Source organism: Bos mutus, chromosome 5 (assembly GCF_027580195.1).
Source record: "Bos mutus isolate GX-2022 chromosome 5, NWIPB_WYAK_1.1, whole genome shotgun sequence".
NCBI lineage: Eukaryota > Metazoa > Chordata > Mammalia > Artiodactyla > Bovidae > Bos > Bos mutus.
In genome coordinates, this window is record NC_091621.1 from 116,241,856 (window position 1) to 116,265,447 (window position 23,592).

The 23,592-nt window shown below is 53.3% G+C and overlaps 3 protein-coding genes across 8 annotated transcripts; 2 read left to right on the forward strand and 1 right to left on the reverse strand.

Annotated features, from left to right (window-relative positions):
* Positions 1-202: 202 nt before the first annotated feature.
* Positions 203-7,846, forward strand: CD27 (CD27 molecule). 3 transcript variants are annotated; one of them, XM_070371789.1, is made up of 6 exons: positions 203-804; positions 967-1,098; positions 3,678-3,830; positions 4,022-4,111; positions 4,749-4,874; positions 5,099-7,846. In XM_070371789.1, the coding sequence occupies exons 1-6, from the start codon at positions 669-671 to the stop codon at positions 5,221-5,223; spliced, it is 762 nt and encodes a 253-aa protein (XP_070227890.1). In that variant the 5' UTR covers positions 203-668; the 3' UTR covers positions 5,224-7,846. The 3 variants fall into 3 exon arrangements, with proteins under 3 accessions (XP_070227890.1, XP_014337567.1, XP_005907515.1); XM_005907453.3 differs by having other exon boundaries at positions 206-804; positions 4,749-4,862; XM_014482081.2 differs by lacking the exon at positions 4,749-4,874.
* A 139-nt stretch (positions 7,847-7,985) lies between these two features.
* On the forward strand, positions 7,986-15,856 carry TAPBPL (TAP binding protein like). 4 transcript variants are annotated; one of them, XR_011464355.1, is made up of 7 exons: positions 7,986-8,526; positions 9,075-9,293; positions 9,444-9,716; positions 10,881-11,219; positions 12,403-12,705; positions 13,229-13,348; positions 14,214-14,303. XR_011464355.1 is itself a non-coding variant. In XM_070371787.1 (7 exons), the coding sequence occupies exons 1-7, from the start codon at positions 8,466-8,468 to the stop codon at positions 14,510-14,512; spliced, it is 1,326 nt and encodes a 441-aa protein (XP_070227888.1). In that variant the 5' UTR covers positions 7,987-8,465; the 3' UTR covers positions 14,513-15,854. The 4 variants fall into 4 exon arrangements, 3 of the variants coding, with proteins under 3 accessions (XP_070227889.1, XP_070227888.1, XP_005907518.2); XM_070371787.1 differs by lacking the exon at positions 13,229-13,348 and adding an exon at positions 14,469-15,854 and having other exon boundaries at positions 7,987-8,526; positions 9,078-9,293; XM_005907456.2 differs by lacking the exon at positions 13,229-13,348 and adding an exon at positions 14,469-15,854 and having other exon boundaries at positions 7,988-8,526.
* A 126-nt stretch (positions 15,857-15,982) lies between these two features.
* VAMP1 (vesicle associated membrane protein 1) lies at positions 15,983-22,641 on the reverse strand. Its single transcript, XM_005907455.3, has 5 exons — positions 22,339-22,641; positions 19,178-19,304; positions 18,833-18,991; positions 18,067-18,118; positions 15,983-17,664 (listed from the first exon to the last, which is right to left on the reverse strand). Coding segments are annotated over exons 1-5 (357 nt in total). The 5' UTR covers positions 22,341-22,641; the 3' UTR covers positions 15,983-17,647.
* Positions 22,642-23,592: the final 951 nt, after the last annotated feature.

Sequence of the window (23,592 nt, forward strand, 5' to 3'; positions counted from 1 at the left end):
GTGAGTGATGCCCCAGCCACGTGAATTTATCTGTCGTATGGGGCTGGTTTCTTCCCCAAATCTGAAAAATTCTGAGCGTTATCTGACCTCCCTGCCCCCCAAGAGTTTCAGAGGACAGCGTGCACACCTGTACTCAGTTCTGGTTTCCCTTCTCTATAAACTGATGACATCTGTGTAGGAAGCAACATTGGGGAGGCGTGGGGACACGCAGCTGTGAACAGGGGGCAAAGGTGGGCATTTCTGTGTATAGATGTGTGAATACGGGAAGCAGATCCCTGTGAACATCCAACACCTGGTAACAGTGGCAAGCAGAGACAATTCAGTTCGGAAGAGAGACAGAGACCACGAGAGGCTGGGCATCGGGGCATCTTCGAAGAGAGCAGGTCTTCTGACAGAGCCGGCCCCACACCCAGCACCCAGCACAGGAAAGGGGGAGGGGTGGCAGTGACTGCCTGAGCGAAAAACAGCTACGAGAGAGCTTCAACTGCATCAAAGGTCAGCCTGCCACCAACTCGGGACGACTCTGAGAAGACCTGCCCTGGAGGTGCTAAGAAGAGACACCAGCACCCAGCTGGGAAGGTGCCAGCTGCCCCCAACCCTGCCGCCCCACCCCGAGGCTCGCAGTCAGCAGCTGGGGTGCAGGAAGAGCTACACCCAGGGCAGGAGTCATGGCCCGGCTACCTCCCTGCTGGCTGTGGGTTCTGGGGACCCTGGCGGGGCTCTCGGCAACCCCAGGCCCCAAGAGTTGTCCGGAGAAGCACTACTGGGCTCAGGGAGGATGGTGTTGTCAGATGTGTGAACCAGGTAAGAGGGGGCCTTGCCAGGGGCCAGCTGCTTGGGGAGAGACAAGACCAGGCCTGGGACCGGAGGGAAGCGGGGAGGAATGCTGCAGAGGCCAAGAGGCAGCCCTTGGAGAGGGCGGGGGAGTGGTTTTCTGGGGCCTTGACCCTGGCACTCTGCTCACAGGAACGTTCTTGGTGAAGGACTGCGAGCAGCACGGAGAGGCAGCTCAATGCAATCCGTGTACACCGGGGGTCTCCTTCATGCCTGACCACCACAGCCGGCCCCACTGTGAGAGCTGCCGGCACTGTAACTCTGGTGAGGGGGGCAGCGTTTGGGGGAGCAGGGCAGAGAGCTGGTGTGGAGAAGCAAGAAGGTTGGGGCGGGGGGAGTCTGAGCTTCTGTGGCTTCAGTGGAGCCCATGGTGGGAACTGGGGTGCCCTGGGCAAGGCATGTTGATGTACAGGGAGCGCTGAGAAGAAGTGGTTCAGGGCAGGAGTGAGCAGAGTTTGACGGACTGATGAGGAGGGGTCTGTGACTACAATCAATGCAAAACAGGAAGCGGCTCTGGGACCCTAGATTTCAGATGAGCAACTCACCCCCGTTCCTACCCCCTCCCCAGCTGATGAATTGGTGGTGTTCTCAGAGGGCACATTTGTTCTGGAACTTGGAATACATCTTCCTAAGGACGTGACAATACAAGCTAGTGAACCACAACCTTTTTTTTTTTCCCCTCCAAAAGCCAATGTAGGAAAGAGAATGTGTATGTGGCTTGACTTTTATTTTGTGATTTCATCATTTTTACAATTAAGAAATGAAATAGCAGCTGCGTTGTGAACACTGTCATGCTTTCCATTTTAGCTAGAATTTTTGAAATGACGTATGTGCCAGTGTACATAGATCGGGAGCTTGAAAGTGGTTCCTTTGAACAGACATTCTCCAGCAAGATACGCTTGCGGGCTATTTAACTCAAGTACGATATTACTTACCTGTAAATGCATTGAGTCCAGTTAGCTTTTTCAATACTGTATTCTTTAAAATAAATACAAGGTTTTGCCACTGCAAAACAGTCAAATGGCAACATCTGTAACACACAAGAGGTATTCCTCAGTCTACTTACACATAGGACTGTACATGGGTGTGTCTCTCTTCTGGGCCAAAACCCCCAGCAATATTGGGTTTTTGGTTTTTTTAGCCAAAGCCCCCCAACTCACTCGGCAGGCCCCACTGGAAGGCCTCTTCCCAGTACTGAGCCAGTCCAGCCCCCTTCACTACTCTCCAGCCCAGTGCAACCCACGATCTTCCTCTGTGAGGTTCAGCCCATAGAGCCCCAAAGCACCCAGGCAGGACTGGCTGCAGGACTCGGGAGCACTGGAAAGAAGTTGACTGGGTTTGGTCCTCTTGAACCTCAGTATTTCCATCTGTAAGATGGACGAGTGCCTGCAATCAGCATGGGATTCTGTGCACAGGTTATATACGGCGAAAAGAACTCCCAGGCTCCTGAAGGCTCCACTGAAAACAGTGGCACTTCACTGGCTTTTGACCAATCCCAGAGCCCTTTCTTTAACCCTTCCCATCCCTTTTGGCAGGTACCCTCCTGGATCTCCTTCACCTTTCGTACCCTTTCCCATATTTACCACCACCGTCCCCCCTTCCCCATCAATGCTCTCCCCTTGCAGATCCTTGTCCCGGCTGGCTCACAATTCCTAGTAAGCCACAAGGAAAGCAAGTTCTAGTAGCGACTACAAGTCAGAATTCAGAAAGGAGATGCCACAGGGCATAAAGATGAGAAGGAATAAGGATAAGAAGAAATTCACACCCTTTCCTGACCAAAGGCATGTGCTAAGGAAACTGTCAGGGTTGATGGAAGCCTTCAGCATCCTCAGACGTCCCTTTCTGTAGCCCTCTCTCGCCTGTGAGGGCTGCTTTCCCTGGGTTCCCATGAGTGCACTGCCCTAAGCAATGGCCCCCAGAGACTCCCACTCAGGCCTGGCCCACATCCGGGCTCCACCTTCCCCAGAATCACCCTTCTCTTCTTGCCCCCAACCACCTGGGAGCCCAGCCCACACAGCGCCCTTCCTACCCTCCTGCCCCAGGATCACTGATTGGCAGCCACTCAGCACCTGACCTCTATACGCGACCACAATCTCTATTTTAAAGGCAAAGGATGTCAGTACAGGTGAAAAACCTATCCGAGATCACAGCAGTTCCCACTTGCTAACAATTAACTACCCAAATGCCCGTTAACAGTAGAGGGATGGCTAGGTGTAGCCACACTATGGAAAACTATGCAACAGTGAGAATGAATGATTTGCAGTCACACTCAACACTGTGGATCAGTCTCACTAAGAGCTGAGTAAAAGCAGGCACAGACAAGCACAGGCACAGGGTTCCTTCCATGTACAGAGTTCAGAAACTGGCAAGACCAGCTCGTGGTGTTAACAGGTCCGGAAGTCAGTGGCTATTCTTGGTGGGAAGGATGTTAGCGACTAGAACCGCACGAGACTGGTCATCTTGTTTCTTAATCTGGTGCTAGTTACACCTGAGTCTGATTTGTCCCAGTTCTCATATGAGATGTTTGTGACCTGTATACCTCTCGGTAAGTATACTTCAGTAAGGAGTTACAAAAGCATCGGTGAGCGAGAGGGAAAATCATGCAAGCTGTTTCAACTTCTGAACCATGAAGCTTCTAGAAGGTTCGAGGTATTCTTGAATAACGATAACACTACTGGCAAAGACACTGGGTGACGGTGGAGGAGGGGCAGGCCTGGGTGGAATGGGGCAGGGAGGCAGGGATGGGAAGGGTAGCACATCCCTAGAGGTGGGCCTGGGATGGGGCTGGAGCGGGGATTAAGCCAGTGGATCCTGTGTGTTCCCTCCCCCTCTTCCGTCACCAGGTCTTCTCATTCAAAACTGCACCCTCACGGCTAACTCAGAGTGTGCCTGCCCCGAGGGCCAGCAGTGCAGGGACAAGGACTGTATGGAGTGTGATGGTCCAGCCCAGGCCCCAGGCCCACACCCACAACCCTCCCACTTACCTTATGCTGAAGGTAAATTCCAGGAAACCCATGGTCTGATCACACCCCAACCAGCATCCCCTCTCCTATACCCAGCCCCACATAAGCTGCCTCCTGTCACCCTGTGTCCACCTTCCCATCTCCCCCAGGGCCTCTCAGGCCTTCAGTCTTGCCTTGTGCCCTCCGGGGCCCGTGGCTGCTACCCAACTCGTCTGCTTTTCCAGAGATTGCAGAGTCCAGGACAGACCGGCACACTCAAACTCTGGCCAACTCCAGGTGGCTGCCGGCCCCAACCCTCTCAACCCACTGGTCACGTGAGTTTTCTCCCTACTCCCCACCCCAAGAGAGGAGGAGAATGCATGCAGGAGGGTTCACAAGGGAAATGGAAAGTTGCTCAGTCCCGTCCAACTCTTTGTGGCCCCATGGACTGTAGCCCACCAGGCTCCTCTGTCCACGGAATTCTCCAGGCAAGAATACTGGAGTGGGGAGCCGTTCCTTTCTCCAGGGGATCTTCCCAACCCAGGGATCAAACCTAGGTCTCCCACACTGCAGACAGATTCTTTATCATCTGAGCCCGCAGGGAAGCCCCCCAAAGGGAAGCCAGCCACAAAGCTCCTAGGAGCAGGGGTAAGAAGAGGAAGAAAAGACTTCCCTGGAAGTTGAGTGGTAAAGAATCCTCACTTCCAATACAGGGGACTCGGGCCCGATCCCTAGTGGGGGAACTAAAATTCCACATGCCACGGAGCAACAAAGACCCAACATAGCCAAAAATAAATGAAAAGAAGAAACAGAAGCAGAGTCCAGAGATTAGGAAAGGACATGGTCCAATGGTGGGGGTAGGGGAAGAAGGCGGGGAAGGCGAGAGAAGCGGGCAGGAGGGCTTGGCTGAGGGCGATCAAGGGCTAGGCCCTCCCCCAAGCCCCCTTGTGACCCCTGCCCACCCCATCACAGCCCAAAGGTCCCTGTGCAGCGCGAACTGCATCCGCATCTTTGTGCTCCTCTCTGGAATGTTTCTTGCTTTCACCATAGTCGGAGCCCTGTTCCTCCATCAACAAAGAAAATTAAGTAAGAGATTAAGTAAGAGACAAAATACAGGTCCTGCACCCCACCCCACCTCACCATCTTGGCTTTGCCACCCAATCTGGAACCTCTGGGCCTCTCCAGCTCCATCTTTACCAGCCTGTCGCCTCTCTTCCCCTCTACTATGCTGGGGCCCTCCTGACAGCCCGCCTTCACTCACCCCTTCTCCCTTCACCCCTCCTCTACCACGGGCCAACAACTCCTCTGATTCTCCTCTGCAGACGCAGGAGAAAGTCCAGTGGCACCCGCTGAGCCTTGTCCTTACACCTGTCCCAGCGAGGAAGAGGGCAGTGCCATCCCCATTCAGGAGGATTACCGAAAACCAGAGCCTACTTCCTACTTCTGAGCCAGTGCTCCTCGGAGAAGGCCATCACTGCAATCAAGTCCTAGCCTCCACCTCACCCCACTGGCCATCCAAGGAGATCAAGAGAGGGCACCTTGAATTTCAGCACCACCCTCTCATTGGGACCCTTTCCCGTGTGCAGACTTGAGAAACTATTTTTGCTCAGTCGCTAAGTCATGTCCGATTCCTTGTGACCCCACCGACTGCAGCACATCAGGCTCTCCTGTCCTTCACTATCTCCTGGAGTTTGCTCAATTCATGTCCATTGAGTCGGTGATGCTATCTAACCATCTCATCCTCTGTCACCCCCTTCTCCTCCTACCCTCAATTTTTCCCAGCATCAGGATCTTTTCCAGTGAGTCGGCTCTTCACATCAAGAGGCCAAAATATTGGAGCTTCTGCATCAGTCCTTCCAATGAATATTCAGGGTTGATTTCCTTTAGGACTGACTGGTTTGATCTCCTTGCTGTCCAAGGGACTCTCAAGAGTCTTCTCTAGCATCACAATTCAAAAGCATCAATTCTTCAGTGCTCAACCTTCTTTATAGTCCAACTCTCAAAACTGTACATGACTATTGGAAAAACCATAGCTCTGACTATACAGAATTTTGTTGACAAAGTGATATCTCTGCTTTTTAATACGATGTCTAGATTTGTCACTGTTTGCTGTTGTCCCTAATGGCTCAGATGGTAAAGAGTCTGCCTGCAGTGTGAGAGACTCAGGTTTGATCGCTGGGTCAGGAAGATCCCCTGGAGAAGGGAATGGCAACCCACTCCTGTATTCTTGCCTGGAGAATTCCATGGACAGAGGAGCCTGGTGAGGTACAGTCCATGGGGTCACAAACAGTGGGACACAACAGAGTGACTAACACTTTCACAATTTCACTTTCACTTTTCTTCTGAGAAGCAAGCATCTTTTAATTTCATGGCTGCAGTCACCGTTCACAAAGATTTTGGAGCCCAAGAAAATAAAATCTGCTACTGTTTCCATTTTTTCTCCCATCTATTTGCCATGAAGTGATAGGACCAGATGCCATGATCTTTGTTTTTTGAATGCTGAGTTTTAAGCCAGCTTTTTCACTCTCCTTTGTCACCTTCATCAAGAGGCTCTTTAGTTCCTCTTCATTTTCTGCCATTAGGGTGTTATCATGTGCATATCTGTGGTTGTTGATATTTCTCTTGGTGATCTTGATTCCAGCTTGTGATTCATCCAGCCTGGCACTTCACATGATGTACTCTGCATAGAAGTTAAATAAGCAGGGTGACAATATACAGCCTTGATGTACTCCTTTCCCAACTTTGAACCAGCCCATTGTTCTATGTTCAATTCCAACTGCTACTGTTGTCTAACTTCCTGACCTGCATACATATTTCTCAGGAGACAGGTAAGGCATTCCATCTCTTTAAGAATTTTCCACAGCTTGTTGTAATCCACAAAGTCAAAGGCTTTAGCATAGTCAATGAAGCAGAAGTAGATGCTTTTCTGGAATTCCCTTGCTTTTTTTCTATGATCCAACAGATGTTGGCAATTTGTTATTTGGTTCCTCTGCCTTTTCTAAATCCAGCTTATATATCTGGAAGTTCTTGGTTCACATACTGCTGAAACCTTGCTTGAAGGATTTTGAGCATTGCCTTGCTAGCATGTGAAATGAGTACAATTGTACAGTAGTATGAACATTCTTTGGCATTGTCTTTCTTTGAGACTGGAGTTAAACTGACATTTTCTAGTCCTGTGGCCATTGCTAAGTTTTTCAAATCTTCTGGCATATTGAGTGCAGCACTTTAACAGCATCATCTTTTTAGGCATTTAAACTGCTCAGCTGGAGTTCCATCGCCTCCCCCCTAGTTTTTGCTCGTACTAATGCTTACTAAGGCCCACTTGACTTCACACTCCAGGATGTGTGGCTCTAGGTGAGTGACCACATCATTGTGGTTATCCAGGTCCTTAAGACCTTTTCAGTACAGTTCTTTTGTGTATTCTTGCCACCTCTTCTTAATCACTTCTGCTTCTATTAGGCCTATACCATTTCTGTCCTTTATTTTGCCCATCTTTGCATGAAATGTTCCCTTGTTATCTCCAATTTTCTTGAACAGATCTCTAGTCTTTCCCATTCTATAGTTTTCCTCTATTTTTTCGCATTGTTCACTTACGGCTTTCTTATCTCTCCTTGCTATTCTCTGGAACTCTGCATTCAAGAGGGACAAGTCGTGGGTCCAGACAGGGGAGGTCAGCTGCAGCCCTGAGCTGCAAGAGGGCTGGGGCTCCAGGCAGAAAGCATTCCACCTCCCTAAGGCCCACGTGCTGTATCTTTGGTCCAGCTGCTGCTGCTGCTGCTGCTAAGGCGCTTCAGTCGCGTCCGACTCTGTGCGACCCCAAAGATAGAAGCCCAGCATATTCCCCTGTCCCTGGGATCCTCCAGGCAAGAACACTGGAGTGGGTTGCCATTTCCTTCTCCAGTGCATGAAAGTGGAAAGTGAAAGGGAAGTCGCTCAGTCGTGTCCGACTCTTCGCGACCCCATGGACTGCAGCCTACCAGGCTCCTCTGTCCATGGAATTTTCCAGGCAAGAGTACTGGAGTGGGGTGCCATTGCAGAAACCTGGCGAAATAAAGCTACAAAACACAGTGTGCATAGCTCTCCGGCTCTGAACTCAGGCTCCCGACACAGGCCACGCCCACTTCCCGCGCAGACCCGCCCAACCTGCGAGCGGACCCGCCCACCCTGAGCGCAGGCCACGCCCACCCCACGATCTGAGGGCGGAGCTTTCTTCGGCGCAGACGCGCTGGGGCCCCCGGGGGTAGTGGCGGGGCTGGCAGGTGAAGGGAAGTGGGAGAAGGTCCCAGCTACTGGGGAGCCTTCGTCTGTCATCAGTCCCTTCCTTCCTCCAATCTGCCTCCGTTCCCGTACTCTGTCTACACTTTCTTGGGGCTGATCGGAAACAAAAGGGCAAAGGGGCGCACGCAGCAGAGTCAGGTCCTGAAATCACCAGGGGATTTCTTTTGCGGGCGAGAAGGTGAAAAGGAAGAATAGTGACCAGACTCTGGCTCCAACGGCTTCAGCCAGCGGCTAAGGCAGCCGTGATAACGCTTTCTCAAAGTGAAAGCGAAAGCCAAGTAGACGGAGAAGACTGACGGCGCCAGGCGGCCGACCAGGCAGGGGTGTTTGAAGCCCCTTCTCCAGCCGACCCCTGGCCAGCGGGAGGACTGAAGAAGGGCGGCGGGGGAGGAGGGCCCGAGAGCAGCCCCCATGGGCGCCGAGGGGTGGTGCCTACTGCTCTGCTTGGCTTTCTCCGGGGCGGCGAACGTCGGTGAGTCGGGTGGACAGGCTGGTAGGGTGCGTTGGGCTCAAGAAGCATCAGGTAGTCACCCTCACCGAGGTCCCAGAGAGAGTAAGGGGCCGGGGATGGCTTCCAAGCGCCCTCTAAGCCCAACAGGTGGAAGGTTCCGCGGCTAGTAACGGTGAGAACCAATTTTGCTCGGAGGGAGGCTGAGAACTCAGTGGAAAGGGCCAAACCAAGGAACTAGGGGCCTTCTCGGTTATACCGCAAAAGCAACAGACCCTGGGGACTAACTGGGAAGTTGAGAGGCTGTTAACGTCCAACAACCAGGCTCGTCTTCTCTCCCAATGCAGCTTTGCTCATTCATTTCCTTTTGCTGAGAATTCCTTTAACGGAAGAGAGAGCTTTTCATGGATTGTTGGAAATAAGAGTTTCATAAATCTGGTTCAGGGTAAAACAGGAAAGGAGTTAGGGATCAAGAAGATTAACCCTTGATGACTTGGCAGTTTCGGGCAGGGAGTAAATATAGGAGTAACTTTCTGGGCAACAGGGTGCTCACACCAGCCTGTTCCCTGCAGCAGAAAGGCAATGGCAGGCGGTGGACGTGGTCCTGGACTGCTTCCTGATGGAAGAAGGTGGGCACCATGGAGGGTTCGCCAGCAGTGAGAACATGGTGAAGGCCGTGCTGGTGCTGAGGCAGGTACCAGTGCCGGACGATGGCTCCCTGGAAGGCCTCACGGACTTCCAAGTGGATACACTGACCAAGGACAACTCACTCATTACTTTCGAGGCCTCAGGTACAAGCCCTCCACCCTGTGCCCCAGTCCTTCTGGGCTCCCTCCAGTTCCTGAGTCTGGTTCCCAAGTAGGCTCACCCACACCGGCTTCCCATCAGCCCAGGTATTCTCTACCCAGCTCCATATCTGTGCTGCCCTCTTCTCTCCACAGTGAACCTGGTACAGATTCCCCAGGCCGAGGCCCTGCTCCACGCTGACTGCAGTGGGAAGGAGGTGACCTGTGAGATCTCCCGCTATTTCCTCCAGGCCAGGCCAGAGGCCACTGTGGAGATGGCAGCCTGGTTCATCACCAACGTGCAGGTATCTGGAGAGGGACCAGGTGTCTCCATGGTGATGAAGACTCTTGAGGATGCTGAGAATGAGACTGTCTTGCATCCCACGCTGAAACTGCCCCTGAGCCCCCAGGGGACTGTGCGGACTGCAGGTGAGAAAACGAAAAGCAGCAGAAAGTTTTGATTTTTTTTAAAGGGGTAGAGATAGGGGAATAGTAGGAGAAAGGAGGGGACAAGACCACCTCCATGCACATTGGTCATCTCAGGGGGTTCCCAAGGCCTCAGTCTGTTCTTCCCAAAGACCCCAAAGGGGGATGATTTTCACCTAGTCGGGTGACCTGAGGACATAAGACATGTGATGCTCTATCCACTTGTGCTGTCCACAGCTGCCTTAGTGAGCTGAGTACTAGTTTCTCCCAGGGAGCAGCTAGCCTGATCTAGTGCTTCAAGATGAGAGTGGAACACAGGCCCACAGAATTTGTTCATTATCTCTCTCTTTTAATTTATTTATTTGGCTGTGCCAGGTCTTAGTTGCAGCATGTAGGATCTAGTTCCCTAACCAGGGATCGAACCCAGACCTCCTGCATTGGGAGTGTGGAGTCTTACCCACTGGACCACCAGGGAAGTCCCCCTGGATGTTTCTGAATCCTGGCTGCTATCTTGTAGATGTCCCACCACTTGGATTTGTCTTTTTTTTCATTAGACTGAAGTTCAGCATGTTTGGCTCAGATTTCACCACTGTGTGCTTTTTTAAACTCTGACTTCTTTAGTCTTCTCGTCAGCCTTGCCCTAAGCACATGAACATGGCAACACTGAGTGGCTTGCCCTAGGTCACAGAGCCAGTAAGTGGAAGAACCAGGCTTCCCAAAGCTTTGCTGGCTGTTCCAGGAGTTCCTTCATACCTGAGGGTCCGCGGTAACCCATACTTTCGTATGTGTAATTTGTCTGGTCCATAACTTTCATCAGATTGTGCAGGGGGTACAAAATGGTGAAGAGTACCATGTGTGTGTGGTGTCTCTCAACACGCCCCAGGCGTGCTACAGCTCAGGGGTCAGGTGGCCTCAAGGAGGGAGCAGCCCACAATCACCCCTCTTTCTCCCCGGTGGCTCAGATGGTAAAGAATCCACCTGCAATGCAGGAGACCAGGGTTTGATTCCTGGGTCAGGAAGATCCCCCGGAGAAGGGAATGGCAACCTACTCCAGTATTCTTGCCTGGAGAATCCCATGGACAGAGGAGTCTGGCAGGCTCATAGTCCATGGGGTTGCAAAGAGTCGGACACGACTAAGTGACTAACACTTTTCACTTTCTCCCACAGTGGAGTTCCAGGTGACCACACAGACACCATCCCTGAATTTCCTGCTGGGGTCCACAGCCTCCCTACACTGTGGTTACTCCGTGGCACCTGGCTTAGACGTTACCAGCGTGGAGTGGCGGCTGCAGCATAAGGGCAGTGGCCGGCTGGTATACCACTGGACCATGGGGCAGGGGCAGGTCAAGCGGGAGGGTGCCACCCTGGAGCCTGAGCAGCTGCTCACAGCTGGAGATGCCTCCCTCACGCTACCCAGCCTCACTCTACAGGATGAGGGGGCCTACATCTGCCAGATCACCACCTCCCTGTTCCGAGCTCAACAGGTCATCCAGCTCTACATCCAAGGTGAGGCCAGGGTCAGTGACCCTGCAGAGAGGAAAAGGAATATGCCTATGAGAGTGTTTTCCGGAATGGGATCAAACACAAAGGCACTTTGCTGAGAGGCAGACTGCAGTCCCACAACCTGACTGCCTTCTCTGTCCTAGAAGCACGGATGGCATCAGATTGAGTTTCCCATCAGGCTCTCAGAGAATTCCATTCAGTTTCCCATCAGGCTCTAGGATAATTCCACTGACAAATGTCCTGGCCAAGACCCTGCTGCCCTGCCCCAGCTGGCTATCTCCGGTCACCCCAGTCCTTCTGGACCACGTTCTAAGGAGGAGCAGCAGCAAACCAAGGAGGGGCTGTGGGAACGGTCCTGATGGGAAGAATTGTTTTTTTTTAATTTATTTTTTAAATTTTGTTTCTTTTATTTATCACTGATGGCTGTGCTGGGTCCCTGGACTTCCCTCTAGTTGCCCTCCACAGGTCTGTCTTTGTGGTGGCTTCTCTTGTTGCAGAGCCCAGGCTCCAGGGCATGCGAGTCCAGTAGTAGCAGCTTGTGGCTCAGAAGTTGTGGTTCCCAGGCTCTAGAGCACAAGCTCACTAGTTGTGGCTCATGGGCTTAGTTGCTTCGTGGCACGGGGGATCTTTCCAAACTAGAAATCGAACCCGTGTCTCCTGCATTGGCAGGTGGATTCTTTACCACTGACCCACCAGAGAGGGCCCCCGCCCCGCACCGGGAGGACTGTTTCAAAGCTTCCCTTTGTAGCTCAGCTGGTAAAGAATCCACCTTCAACACAAGAGCCCCCAGCTCGATTCCTGGTTCGGGAAGATCTGCTAGAGAAGGGATAGGCTATTCACTTCAATATTCTGGCCTGGAGAATTCCATGGACTGTATAGTCCATGGAGTTGCAAAGAGTCGGACACGACTGAGCAACTTTCTTACGTCACCTTACACGAGTGTTTAAAATCACTGGCTGATGGTGATGTTAAGAAGCAAGCCAACCTCTAGTTGGTTTTGCTGTTGTTTTTCAGTGACCTGTGGGAATCATGCCCCTTTATGTCCTGCCTCCAGGATGCACCCCACACCTCACTGAGTAGAAACCCTCCACCCCCACAACCTGCTATCATGCTCAGCAGAAGGCTCCAGGCTCCTCTGCTGTCCTGGTGATCCCTGTGGGATTTGATCGCTCCTCCTTTCTTCCAGCTTCCCCCAAAGTACGACTGAGCTTGCTGAACACAGCCCCACCAGCCACCCTCATCTGCAATGTTGCTGGCTACTACCCCCTGGATGTGTCTGTGACCTGGACCCGGGAGGAACAGGGTGGCTCCCCAGCCCCTGTCTCTGGCGCCTCCCTCTCCAGCCTCCGGCAGAGCCCAGCTGGCACCTACAGTATCTCTTCCTCCCTGACGGCGGAGCCTGGCTCTGCGGGAGCCACTTACACCTGCCAGGTCACCCACGTCTCCCTGGAGGAACCCCTGGGGGTCCATGCCTGGGTTGCCCCACCAGGTATGGGAGTGCCCTACTTTCCCCACCTCTACACCTGGGCTCAGGGCTCCTGTCCTCCGACCTAGTTCTGCTTCCTACGGTCTCAGCTGCTGCTTTCCCAAGGTGGGGGCCTTCAGAGGTCCGACTACATGTTCCCCGAATCTTTTATTATCCCCTGGGTCCTGGGGTACCAGGCACTGCTGAGAGCTGGAGACCAGGGCTGAGCAGTTCCTCATCCTGCCCTCAAGGAGCTGGAGGGACAGACTAGGCCATCAGGGCAGATGACCCACCCAGGGGGTAGGGGGAGGCCTGCGAGGCTCAGAGGGCCAGGAACACCAGGACAGAAGGAACGCACGTGTGACAGCCTCATTATAGAATAGCCTGAAAGAACCGGGGGAGCCGCATGGCTAGGGGCAAGGGTGTGGGGGGAAGGGGGCTGTGGTCACGAAGCTTGAGCGGTGCTTGTATTTATTCAGGACTGAGCCAGCCCTGCACTGAGCACTCAGATGTGGGCCAGCACACATTCTCACACCTTCCATTTTAGAGATGAGTAACGGACTACAGTCCAGAGGATCGCAAAGAGTCGGACACAACTAAAGCGACATAGCGCACAGACGCAACGGCACTTACAGATGTCCAGTCAAGGTTGTCTGCCTAGAAAATGGTAAAACGGAAAACGTGAACAATAGGTCGCCTGATTTCTCTACAGCTTTAACCCCCCTGCTGCTATTGGTGGGCAAATAACAGGCCTCCAGCTGAACTTTATCCTGAGGCCACAGAATGTCATCAAAAGGTCTTTTTTGTTTTTAATGTTTGGGGGATATTGAAAAGTTTATTTTTTGAACATTGATACTTTTATTTTTTAACTAGAGGAAAATTGCTTTACAATGTTGCATGGAAAAGTCTTATGCCATGCAGAGTTTGCAACTTGAAATGCATTACTTGGTGGCTTGCGAGGCCATAAGCTTCCCTAAAGTTTATGGGATTTTGCCTCAGCTTACATCACTCCCCAGTTATTTACAAAATTGCAGTTTAACTGTCAGCAACTTTGTTTAGTTGCTCAGTCCTGTCCGACTCTTTTGCGACCCCACGGAGTACAGCACACCAGGCTTCCCTGTCCATCACCAACTCCCGGAGCTTGCTCAAACTCAATGTCCATTGAGTCGGTGATGCCATCCAGCCATCTCATCCTCGGTCGCCCCCCTTCTCCTCCTGCCCTCAATCTTTCCCAGCATCAGGGTCAACTGCTAATCTAAACTAAATCTCTCTTGTAAGACAGTTTGGAAAACTGTTGTCACAAAGTGGGAAGAGGTGGAGGATTGTGTGGAGTAACAGGCGGACAACCACCCCAGCAGGTCCCAGCACCCCATGTGCCTGGTCCCTGGCTGAGGGCAGAGGAGCAGCTGATTGGAGCTCCTCGGCCAGGCACATACACACACACACAGCGCGCTCTCCTTCCTGCGTGCACACGCTGTGGGCGAGGGTTCAGGAGGATTCTTGCCACTGATTTCCCTCCACGCCTCTGTCAGTTGCAGAGCAGAAGTCAGCCCTGGGAGTCCTTCTGGCCAGCATCCTCTTCGTCCTGACCTTGCTGTTCCTGGGGCTGCAGAGACGCCAAGGTAAGAAAGCGCCTGGACACCATGGGTTCTATCCCTGACCGCCCTCACTTAGAGATCAGATGCTCTGAACACCGCCACGCCCAGACCAGGAATAAAGCCAGCCCAGTCCCAGCTCTTGGGGTTACCCCATTGACAGCAACCTTGTTCCCTCCTGTTTCCTCCTAGCTACCTCACCAAGGTCTCCCAAAACCTCAAGGCACTCTGGGTAGCCGCTCTCCTGCCTTAAATGTAAGAGATTCACATTCTCCCAGAAGGACTCTGAGCCGAATCCCAGACTCCAAAAGGCCCCAAGAAAGCTAAAAAGAAGGCATGGATCACTGACTCTGGATTTCTACAGGCCCCTGCCCTCCTTCATTGCACGCCCTGGGCCGATATACCAAGGGAGAGAGCGTGGAGAGGTGGCAGGGTGGCAAGAAGGCAGAGGTCTGGGTGCAGCTTGAGACCTGAGCCAGCTTGGAGGTGGAGGTGTGGGGCTGGAAAAGATGCCAGAAAAAAAAATTCAGAAAGGAGCAGGGGAAGGACAGTGGGACAGGGTGGGAACTGGACGAACACACAGTCACCGAACTATGTCCAAATAAAAGCGCCGAGTGTCCTCGGAAGCAAAGCTTCTCCACTTCCCTCTTTCCCCACTCGGGGCCCCGCCTCCCAGCCTTGCTACTCTACCTGCCAAGTGTCCGAGATGTGAAACAGAGACCCTCAGAGGTGGCCCCCAGGGCCCCGTCTCAGCTGCTCTGTGTAACCCTGAGCTGTGGTTAAGCTCCTGCCCCTTTGGATGGCTGCTGGACATTTTAGGACTCTACATGCCCCTCACCCCCTCAGCTGCAGGGGAGAGATTGCTCCTTTTAGTCATTTCTCAAACGGGTCTGGTCAGTACACTGGACTTGACAGCAGACGGCTGTGCGTGAGGGTCGTGGGGAGCAGAGCGTCTGGCCCAGGACCTAGGGGGAGATGGCGGCAGCTGTCTGAGAAGACCTGCAGGTGTCTGTCGGTGAGACACCACTCAGCTTCCTGCCACGGGTTCCTGTCACTCACACCTGGAAGAGCCGCCGGGTGGCATCAGGCATGAAGGCTGAGAGCGGAGACCACGTCCCCTGCCAACACCCAGACCTTTCATCTCGAGGGTGATGGCACATGTCAGCCATCCTTCCGGCCCAAAGCACCGTGGGAAGGGAACCAAAGAGAAACACCACCCTCCACCCCGCCGAGGTCACTCCAGCCCAAACAACAGCCGACTCGCTTTAGTGGTAGGAAGCTGTATTTTTTGGCCTTTGTTCAGAATACAGGAAATTGGTGAATACATGCCTTTGGTGGAAGTACATCTGTTATTATTCCGTACATGGAGGAGTGGGGTTAGGAAAAAAGACAGAGAGGTGATGACAGACACACAGCGGAGACCCCACACCGACTCATTGCAAACCGAGGAGGGGCTTTGGGGCCTCAGCTTCATGTGGCCGCCGAGCCCTGGGCTCAGTTGCATATGTGCTTATGCACATGGGTGTGGGGTGCGGGGGTGAGGACAGCGAAGACACAAAAGAGGGGACAGGCGGGGTGAGAAGGAGCATAGAAGGGCTGCGTCCCCAGAAGCACTGAGCCAACTACCTCTGGGACAGACGGGGCAGAACCCAGAAGTGATTTCCTGTGATGGGGCGGCCCAGGAGGGCGGGTTTGCTCCAGGCTTGGGACACATCGAGGCCAGTGGTGGTTCTTCTCCAGCGGTGACCCCCTGCATCAGGCAAGGGGAGCCCAGGGGAGAGTGGAGGCCTTCGAGGGGGGCCGTGAGGAGGGCACATTGACTGCCTTCGTCCAGCTCTTCCGTCCCACCCTGGGGCAGGACGAGGGGAAGGGGGGTCGGGGCGGAGGGAGAGGCAGGAGGGTTGTGCGTCGTGAAATGCTACTGCATGGAGGGCCAGCCAGCCCAGCCTGGCCCCCTGCCGCCTCCCGCTGGCTGGACGGGACGCATGAGGGGACCAGGTGGGCCCTCCGCCCCTCACACCCGGTCTGGCCCACTCGATGCCCTTTCCTGAGCCCAGCCCCAGCCCCTGAGACAGGCCGAGCAACCCCGTCCTCGGGTCCCACTGTCTGTGCCACAAACCACACAGAGAAGTGGGGAGCGGAGGAGGCAGCGCGGAGTCCAGGTGCACAGGGTGCTCTGGGATGGGAACGAACTGCAGCAAGAACAGAGGCCACTCTGGGTGGGGAGGCCCCGAGGCGGCACAGGACCCACAAGCAGGCCTGTCTGTTGACATCCACCTCAACCCCGGGGCTGGGTCGCTGCAGGCACTGGGCTCCCTCAGCACTCAGAGCACGGCCGGGCCCCCCTTTTCTTTAGCAAGTTCACTGGGGGAGTATAGGGGGGTAAGGACTCCCCAAGGGTCCAGGGCTTCTCACCTCCAGCCCCTCATCCTCCTCCATCAACAGGAAGGAGCAACAGGAACCTCAGAACGAGAGGGTGAGAAGTGACTTCCTCCAGGCTTGTTATTTTTCGAGTTAGGCCCTGGACTTGCTGTGTCTCTATAACCCACAGGCATCCTCTCTTTATCTATGCCAGTAAAATTCAGTGAGTCTCAAACTCTGGCTAAATGAAATTATTTGATGCCCTCATGAACAACACAGAATGGTGTAGAAAACATGGACGAGCGCCCCATCCAGATATGAGCTGGCGGAACTGCTTCTAGGATGGGAACGGGAGTCCTGGCATTTTTTCGCTATGAATATGTGTCCTCCAGGTCGCTGGAGGACAAAGTAAAAGGTGGTAAGATCCCTGAAGACAGAAAATCTTAAGACTAACGGATGGGACATCCCTCTGCAAAACAGGCTTGACTTTCTTAAGGCATCCTGCACCAGGCCCAGGCTGGACTGCAGACCCGGTCCAGGCTCCCCTGCAAGGCCTGGCCCAGGAGAAGGACTCCAGGTGAGGGACATTCTCCCAGCTGTCCCCAGCCTGCTCCTGCCAGCGGCCTGGCCTGGCTTTTCCAGGCAACACCACGAGCATAAGCCTCTTCTCCTCCCCCTAGTCCTGGCCCTTTCTTGGGCAGGTCACCTCAGCTCCACCCCTTCCTAGGCCCTCTGCCTCCAACCCTTTGGGGGAACTTGAGAGAGCGTGAGAGGGGAGGAAGGAGATGCCCGCTGTTGTTTACCAGGCAGTTACCTCAAGACTGCACCATGAGCAGCATTTCCGGTGTCACGGGACCAAGTGCAAATGAAAGCAACAAAGGAGGAGTGGGCGATGGCGAAGCGGGGCTGGGATGGAGGAAGGCAGATGGGGGAGTGCCAGGGAGAGACGGAGGGAGAGAGGGACATGAGTTCAGACGGCCGGGGGGAACAGGGACGGGGGTGGCATGTTCTCAAGCAAAAAAGTAGACTGGACACAGGAATCGGGAGGTCCCAGATGGCAAAGAGAGAGACGGGAGACAAGAGGGCACATGACATCAGGTTACTAGACACCAGGGGTGGCCGCAGGTGTCCCACCCCCACGGGCACCCTCCACCCATGCCTGTGACAAAAGAGCACAGCCCCACCTCCTCAGAACCAGGAGGGACCACCGTCCCCCACAGTCCTGCAGAGGGAAGGCGTGTCCATCCAGGAAGCCCCTCCTGCCCTCCCGCACCCAATGATGACCCTCCCCGCCGCCCTGGCAGCGATCTGATCTCCGTACCTCAGTCAGAGCAGCCCCACTCCCCAGGCAGGCAGGCAGGCAGGGCTGGGAGGAGACTCCGGGACCTTCCCACCTCTTCACCCCACCAGCAACCTCAGCGATACTTACTTACAATAACTACCACGATGATGGCGCAGATGGCTCCCAGCATGATCATCATCTGGGGGAACATGGACAAAGAGTGAGCCCTTGGGTTTGGGGAAGGAGGGAAGGAGGCCCGGGCTGGGGACATGAGCGCAGCACTGCCCCAGTCCTGGGGAACAGTGGGAGAAGCCACACAGCCCCCAGGATAGCTGGAAGCCTTCCAACCCCACCCTGTGCACCACCCCACTACCCCATCAGATAGTAACCCCTCCACCACAGCTGGAACTTCTCGAAAACATCAGAGCATCTGCAGCCTTCTCCTTTTCCCCTCTTCCTGTAGCCTGGAGGCTTTCAAAGGAACACCAGAGGAGACGCCAACTTTGAACCTTTAGTCATCAGGCTCATTGTTCATCATAAAGTGTTCAGCTCATTCCCCAAGAGCTGCAGGTGTTTAAATATGTATCTACCCCAGCCATTGTGTCGACATTGGTGTGTCTTCGGAAGGGTTTGCAGGGGTCCTCCAGGAAAAAGCAGCTTGACTAACCCCTCCAAACTCCTTAAGGTCTCCAGGGCCCCCAGTGAGTGGTTCTGAGTGCTCTAGCGTACCCTGGTGGCTAGCTTGGGTAATGCAGCTTAAGAAAGCGGCGATCCAGATTTCCTCTCAAGAGAGGTGCCAGCAGAGGATGTGGAACCATTCCACATTCCACAGAGAATGTGGAACCTAAGGGTTTTCCTGCCTCCTGTGCGTTGAGACCCAGGAAAATAACAGGGAGGGGACAGGAACACTCACCTTGCAGTTTTTCCACCAGTACTTCCTCTTTAGCTTGGCAGCGCTGCTCTCAAATTGTGATGCACCCGCCTGCAGAGCGTCGGCTCGGTCATCCAGCTCTGACAGCTTCTGGTCCCTCTCCAGGACCTTGTCCACGTTTACACGCATGATGTCCACCACCTGAGCAGGGCATGGGAACACAGAGCGGCTAAGCTCCCCCAGAGCTGGGGAGAGCACCCCGAGGCTGCCCTGCCTAACTCTACAGGGTGCCCTGCCTCCCAGAGCCGTTAGCTGCCCCTCTACATAAAGAGAAGTTTCCAGACTCCCATGATTTGGAAACCCTCGGAGAAAAAGCTATCCACCTACCTCCTCCACTTGTGCCTGGGTCTGCTGTAGTCGTCTGTTACTGGTCATATTAGGAGGAGGGCCAGGGGGACCCCCACCTGGGGCAGCCCCTTCTGCCCCTTCAGTGGGTGGCTGAGCTGGAGCAGACCTTTGGGGAGAAGGGCACAGAGTGCGTGAGACAAGAAAGGAATCCCGTGCATTCTCGCCCCGCAGCACCAAGGTGGTGGCAATAATAAGGTTATTCGCAAACAGCAGGGGTCTAGCTCCTTGGCAATGCCAAGTGGGGAGATACAATACAGACGCAAGGCAAAAAAACAAAAGATCTTGCAACTGATGGGGCCCAGCGACACCCTGGGTGGAGGGTGGAGTCAAGAGCTCTCGTCTGGGCTGTCCTCTGACCCAAACTCAAACGCATACTCTGGCACGACGGCTACAGGGACAAATGGGCCAGCCGTATCCTGACTGTCATTTCTCTGCCTCCCAGAAGTCAACCTGGAAAACTCCAATCCAGGTTAGGAGAATTATACGCAAAAAAACTAAACCTTCAGGACAAGCTTTGGAGAAGGAAATGGCAACCCACTCCAGTAGCCTTGCCTGGAAAATTCCATGGACAGAGGAGCCTGGTGGGCTACAGTCCATGGGGTCGCAAAGAGTCAGACATGACTGAGTGACGGAGCAAGCACTCAGGACAAGCGTACAGATTAACAGCTCTTTTTTTTTTTTTTTTTGCAAAGGCTGAATATAAAAATAAAGGCCAAGCAGACAGTCTCTGCTGAAGGGGAGTCAGTTATTGGTATTTTTCACGTAGTGATTATAGTGTGTCGTGGCCACTGTAGGACGACTTGGAGAATCACCAAAGGCCTCTGAAGTTGGAGTGAGTCAGAACTGTTTGCTTGCTTCATTTTTTGGCAGAGAAGGTTGGGGGTTCACTTAGATAGAAGCGGGGCCCAAACCAATTGTGTTAATTGTGAGACTGTTCCAAGAGCCTAGGCAGAAAACAAAAATACTGGACACAGTCTTCAATATATAGGCATCAGGGACATTCTGTCCCTTCTTGTTCTAGATTTGGCATCAAGTCTAGGAGACTCTCCTAGTTCTTTATGTCCCAAAGAGAAATCTTGGTTTACACTGAATATATACAGACCATTCTCTTTCTCCCTTAGCCTTAGGGTGGGGGAATAATCTAGCATGAAAAAAGTGTTAGTCACTCAGTTGTGTCCAACTCTTTGCAACCCCATGGATTGTAGCCCTCCAGGCTTCTCTCTCCATGGGATTTCCCAGGCAAGAATACTGGAATGGGTTGCCATTCCTTTCTCCAGGGAATCTTCCCAAATCAGGGATCGAACCCAGGTCCCCTGCATTGCAGGCAGATTCTTTACCATCTGAGCCACCAAGGAAGCCCCATCAAGCATGGAGTCCTCCAAATAAATCCCTCTCCATGTCTCCCAACACATGGAAGCTAAATTCATGCCCTAAAGAATTTTCAGAAGTCTAACCTGAGGCGTGAGCTATTCTCTGCCAAGGAAGAACTCACAGGTAGGAGAGAAATTGCTCAAATTTGATGGAGAAGAGAAATTATAAGAACTCCTCAAACAGAAGCAGAATCTCACAAAGCACACCTCATCAGAGCAGTCCAAGAGTAAATGTACTACGGATAAAACATCACAAAGTCGCCAAAAAGGAAAAGCTTCGACTATTCACAGTAGAACTAATACCCAGAAGTTCCTCCTCTCTACGTAAATTTCAGTCTAAAGAGACAGAGAATAACCCCTCAGAAAGGCTATTCTAGCAGATGACACCTGACTTATCCCAGTTAAAAGAATTGTTTTCCCATTTCCCTTTAAGGCACAAAAGAGGCAAAGTAAAGATACAGAGCTCTGGAAGCCACTAGACTCCTCTGCTACTACTGAGCTAAGCAATCTAATTCTCTGATGAAAGTGGAAAATTCAGTGAGTAGGAAGCAGCCGGTGTTTGGTCTTGGAAGTGGTCCAGGCTGGTGGCACCAATGACAAGATTAAGGTCAGAGACCTCGTGACACCCTTCTAGTCACCATGCTTTCCTCACCTCCTTCCTTCATCCCACATGGATGCTACTGGGAACCAGTCAGCGGAGAAGGCTCCCCCTGCCCAAAATGAAAACACAGAGCATCCTAGGGCTTGGCCAAAACACGTAAACTACCATATACAGCTAAAACTGTAGAAATCAAATACAAATAGTTAGAAAGCTTTGGAAGGGACCATTTCACTTACTACTTGTTGGGAGTTGGGAACACGCAGGAGTAACATATCCAAGGCTAGTTATAAGCCTTATGTAACATAAGTACATCTCCCCCCCTTTTTTTTTGTCACCAAGAGAAGCAATATGAATACGTCTTGGACCAGGCCAGGACTCTGGGCAAGAACGGGAAGTTCCTCCACTTGTCTAGCTATAGTTCTCCCTTAGGATCTTGAGACAGGGATGACCATGACTAGATGACTAAATTGATTATTAGAGACTAAACCTAATGTGTTAAGGGAAGGTGGAGGTGCGGGAGTGGTCCTCAGCTCTATTTCTCTTCCAAATACTTGGCTAAGACTCACTGACAGGAAAGCACCTCCTCTATGGGTGGCCTTGGGATGAATGGCTGCTCGGAATTGCCTACCACTGCCCCTGGAGTCCTTGTGAGCTGCTCACCAGAGAACTGGCAGACAAGTTTCTGAAGCTTTGCTCACTACCAAGAGGGGCTGCTCATCGCGATCGGGTTGAGGGGTGTACACAAGTGCAGACGCTGCAGAGCAACCCAAGCAGCTAACTGGCAGGTGCACCCATGACTGTCCTTCCAGAAGCCCTAAGTACCGCCTTGATCAGTGACAAGAAAGAGCCTGGAGCCCCTCTAGGGTGTCTCCACGCCCCACCTTCGCCGGAGACCCGACTGAGGAGTCCCGCAGGCGAGAGGAGAGGGGGCAGGGAATGTGGGACCCCCGCGCCCCGGCCGCGCCCGTGCGGTGCCGGCTGCGGCTGGTGCAGGAATGGGGTGCTGTCTCCCCTCCCGGGGGGGTGGCCCGGCCCGGGGGCGGCGCGCGGCGGTGGTTCCCCGCGCCGCCGCAGCTGCTGCAATGCGCCATTTTCGGTCCCGCAGAGTCCGGCGCTGGGGTGAGAGCTGGCAACAAGGTGTCGCGCCCCCCACATCAGAGTCAACTCACATGTCACCGAGAGAAGAATGAGAGGACCGTTTCCTCTCTGGAGTCTGCGGCTAGACACCCGATCGGGAAACGCTGCGGTGAAGCCGCCCGCACCTCCGAGCTCCGCCTCTGGCTGCCCACCGGAGCTCTAACTGCGGTGGAACTTACTGCAGTTGCCGCGCCGGCCCCAGTCTTTATCAGTGCTGGCCACGCCCCCCAGATCAAGCTGACAACCCTGCAGCCCAATCCATGCCCAGAACGGGCGCTAGTCCCCGAAGCGAAGGCCGGACAAGGCCTAGAGTGCCCGCCCCTGAAAATTGGCCAATCACAGCTCTCTTCTCATTCTGACTCTGGAAAGGCGCTGCACCGAGACGATCTGACCAACTACAACTCTGGCTTGCTTATCTGTCTAACTAAGCGAAGGGGTTGGGTGGAACTCGGCGCCAACCCTCTGGAAAGGCGGCTCCAGTAGTTTGAATTGGACCTTTTTTTGGTGCCTCCCAGCCAATCGCTGAGCAGTTCCCCGCGTCTGGGCCCGCCCACGGCCCGTCTCCAGCCAATCACGCAGCTTTCTCCAACAGCAATGGGCGGGCCCCCGGCTCTCCCAAACCAGGACTCCCGAGCCCTGGGAGCTGCGGGTGTTCGGCGATCTAGGCAGGGCCCAGGTACCCGCACCCTGCCGATCTCCACCTCATCTCCCTGCTTTTGACAGACAGCTCTGAGGAGGCTGAATCCATCAAGGCAAAGCCGCAGGCTCCCGGGGCCAAAGTAAATATCAGAGCTCCTGTCATCCGATTTACACAACCAACAAGCCCCTTCACGCAACGTAAATTTGACTCCCCCTTCCCTCTGCGCCTCCTATCCATCCCAGGTAGTTTACCACGTCGACTCAGTTACCCAAACCAGAGACCTGAAAACTATCTTAGATTTCCTTCCCGTTCATTTTCACCTGTCCTCTAACAATTCACCAAGTTCTCCTTCCTAGTATTTCAAGTATTCTCTTCCCTCGTCTCCCTGTCCCACTTCAGATTATTCTCTCATACCTGGATGCCATCAGTTGTAAAACTATTACTTTATGTCCCGATGAGTAAAAAGGTAACAAATAAACTGTGACATAATGCTTTCTTATCACTTCGATTTTTTATTTTATATTTATTGAAAGTGTAGGTTTCTATAGGTATAGGTTTTTATCATACTTCATTCCCATGGAAAAACATAAAAAGGAAAACAGAAAAGAGTAACACAGTAACAGTGTTTCTGAAATCTCACAGACAG

Bases quoted from the DNA above. Each gene is read 5' to 3' on its own strand.
- CD27 (XM_070371789.1), top strand. From the start codon at position 669: ATGGCCCGGCTACCTCCCTGCTGGCTGTGGGTTCTGGGGACCCTGGCG. The intron at 1,099-3,677 runs GTGAGGGGGGCA...TTCCGTCACCAG, and splicing joins CTGCCGGCACTGTAACTCTG to GTCTTCTCATTCAAAACTGC. The intron at 4,875-5,098 runs GTAAGAGACAAA...TCTCCTCTGCAG, and splicing joins AAAATTAAGTAAGAGATTAA to ACGCAGGAGAAAGTCCAGTG.
- TAPBPL (XM_005907456.2), top strand. From the start codon at position 8,466: ATGGGCGCCGAGGGGTGGTGCCTACTGCTCTGCTTGGCTTTCTCCGGG. The intron at 12,706-14,213 runs GTATGGGAGTGC...CGCCTCTGTCAG, and splicing joins TGCCTGGGTTGCCCCACCAG to TTGCAGAGCAGAAGTCAGCC. The intron at 14,304-14,468 runs GTAAGAAAGCGC...GTTTCCTCCTAG, and splicing joins GGGGCTGCAGAGACGCCAAG to CTACCTCACCAAGGTCTCCC.
- VAMP1 (XM_005907455.3), bottom strand. The intron at 18,992-19,177 runs GTAGGTGGATAG...TGCCCTGCTCAG, and splicing joins CCCAGGCACAAGTGGAGGAG to GTGGTGGACATCATGCGTGT. The intron at 18,119-18,832 runs GTGAGTGTTCCT...ATGTTCCCCCAG, and splicing joins ACTGGTGGAAAAACTGCAAG to ATGATGATCATGCTGGGAGC.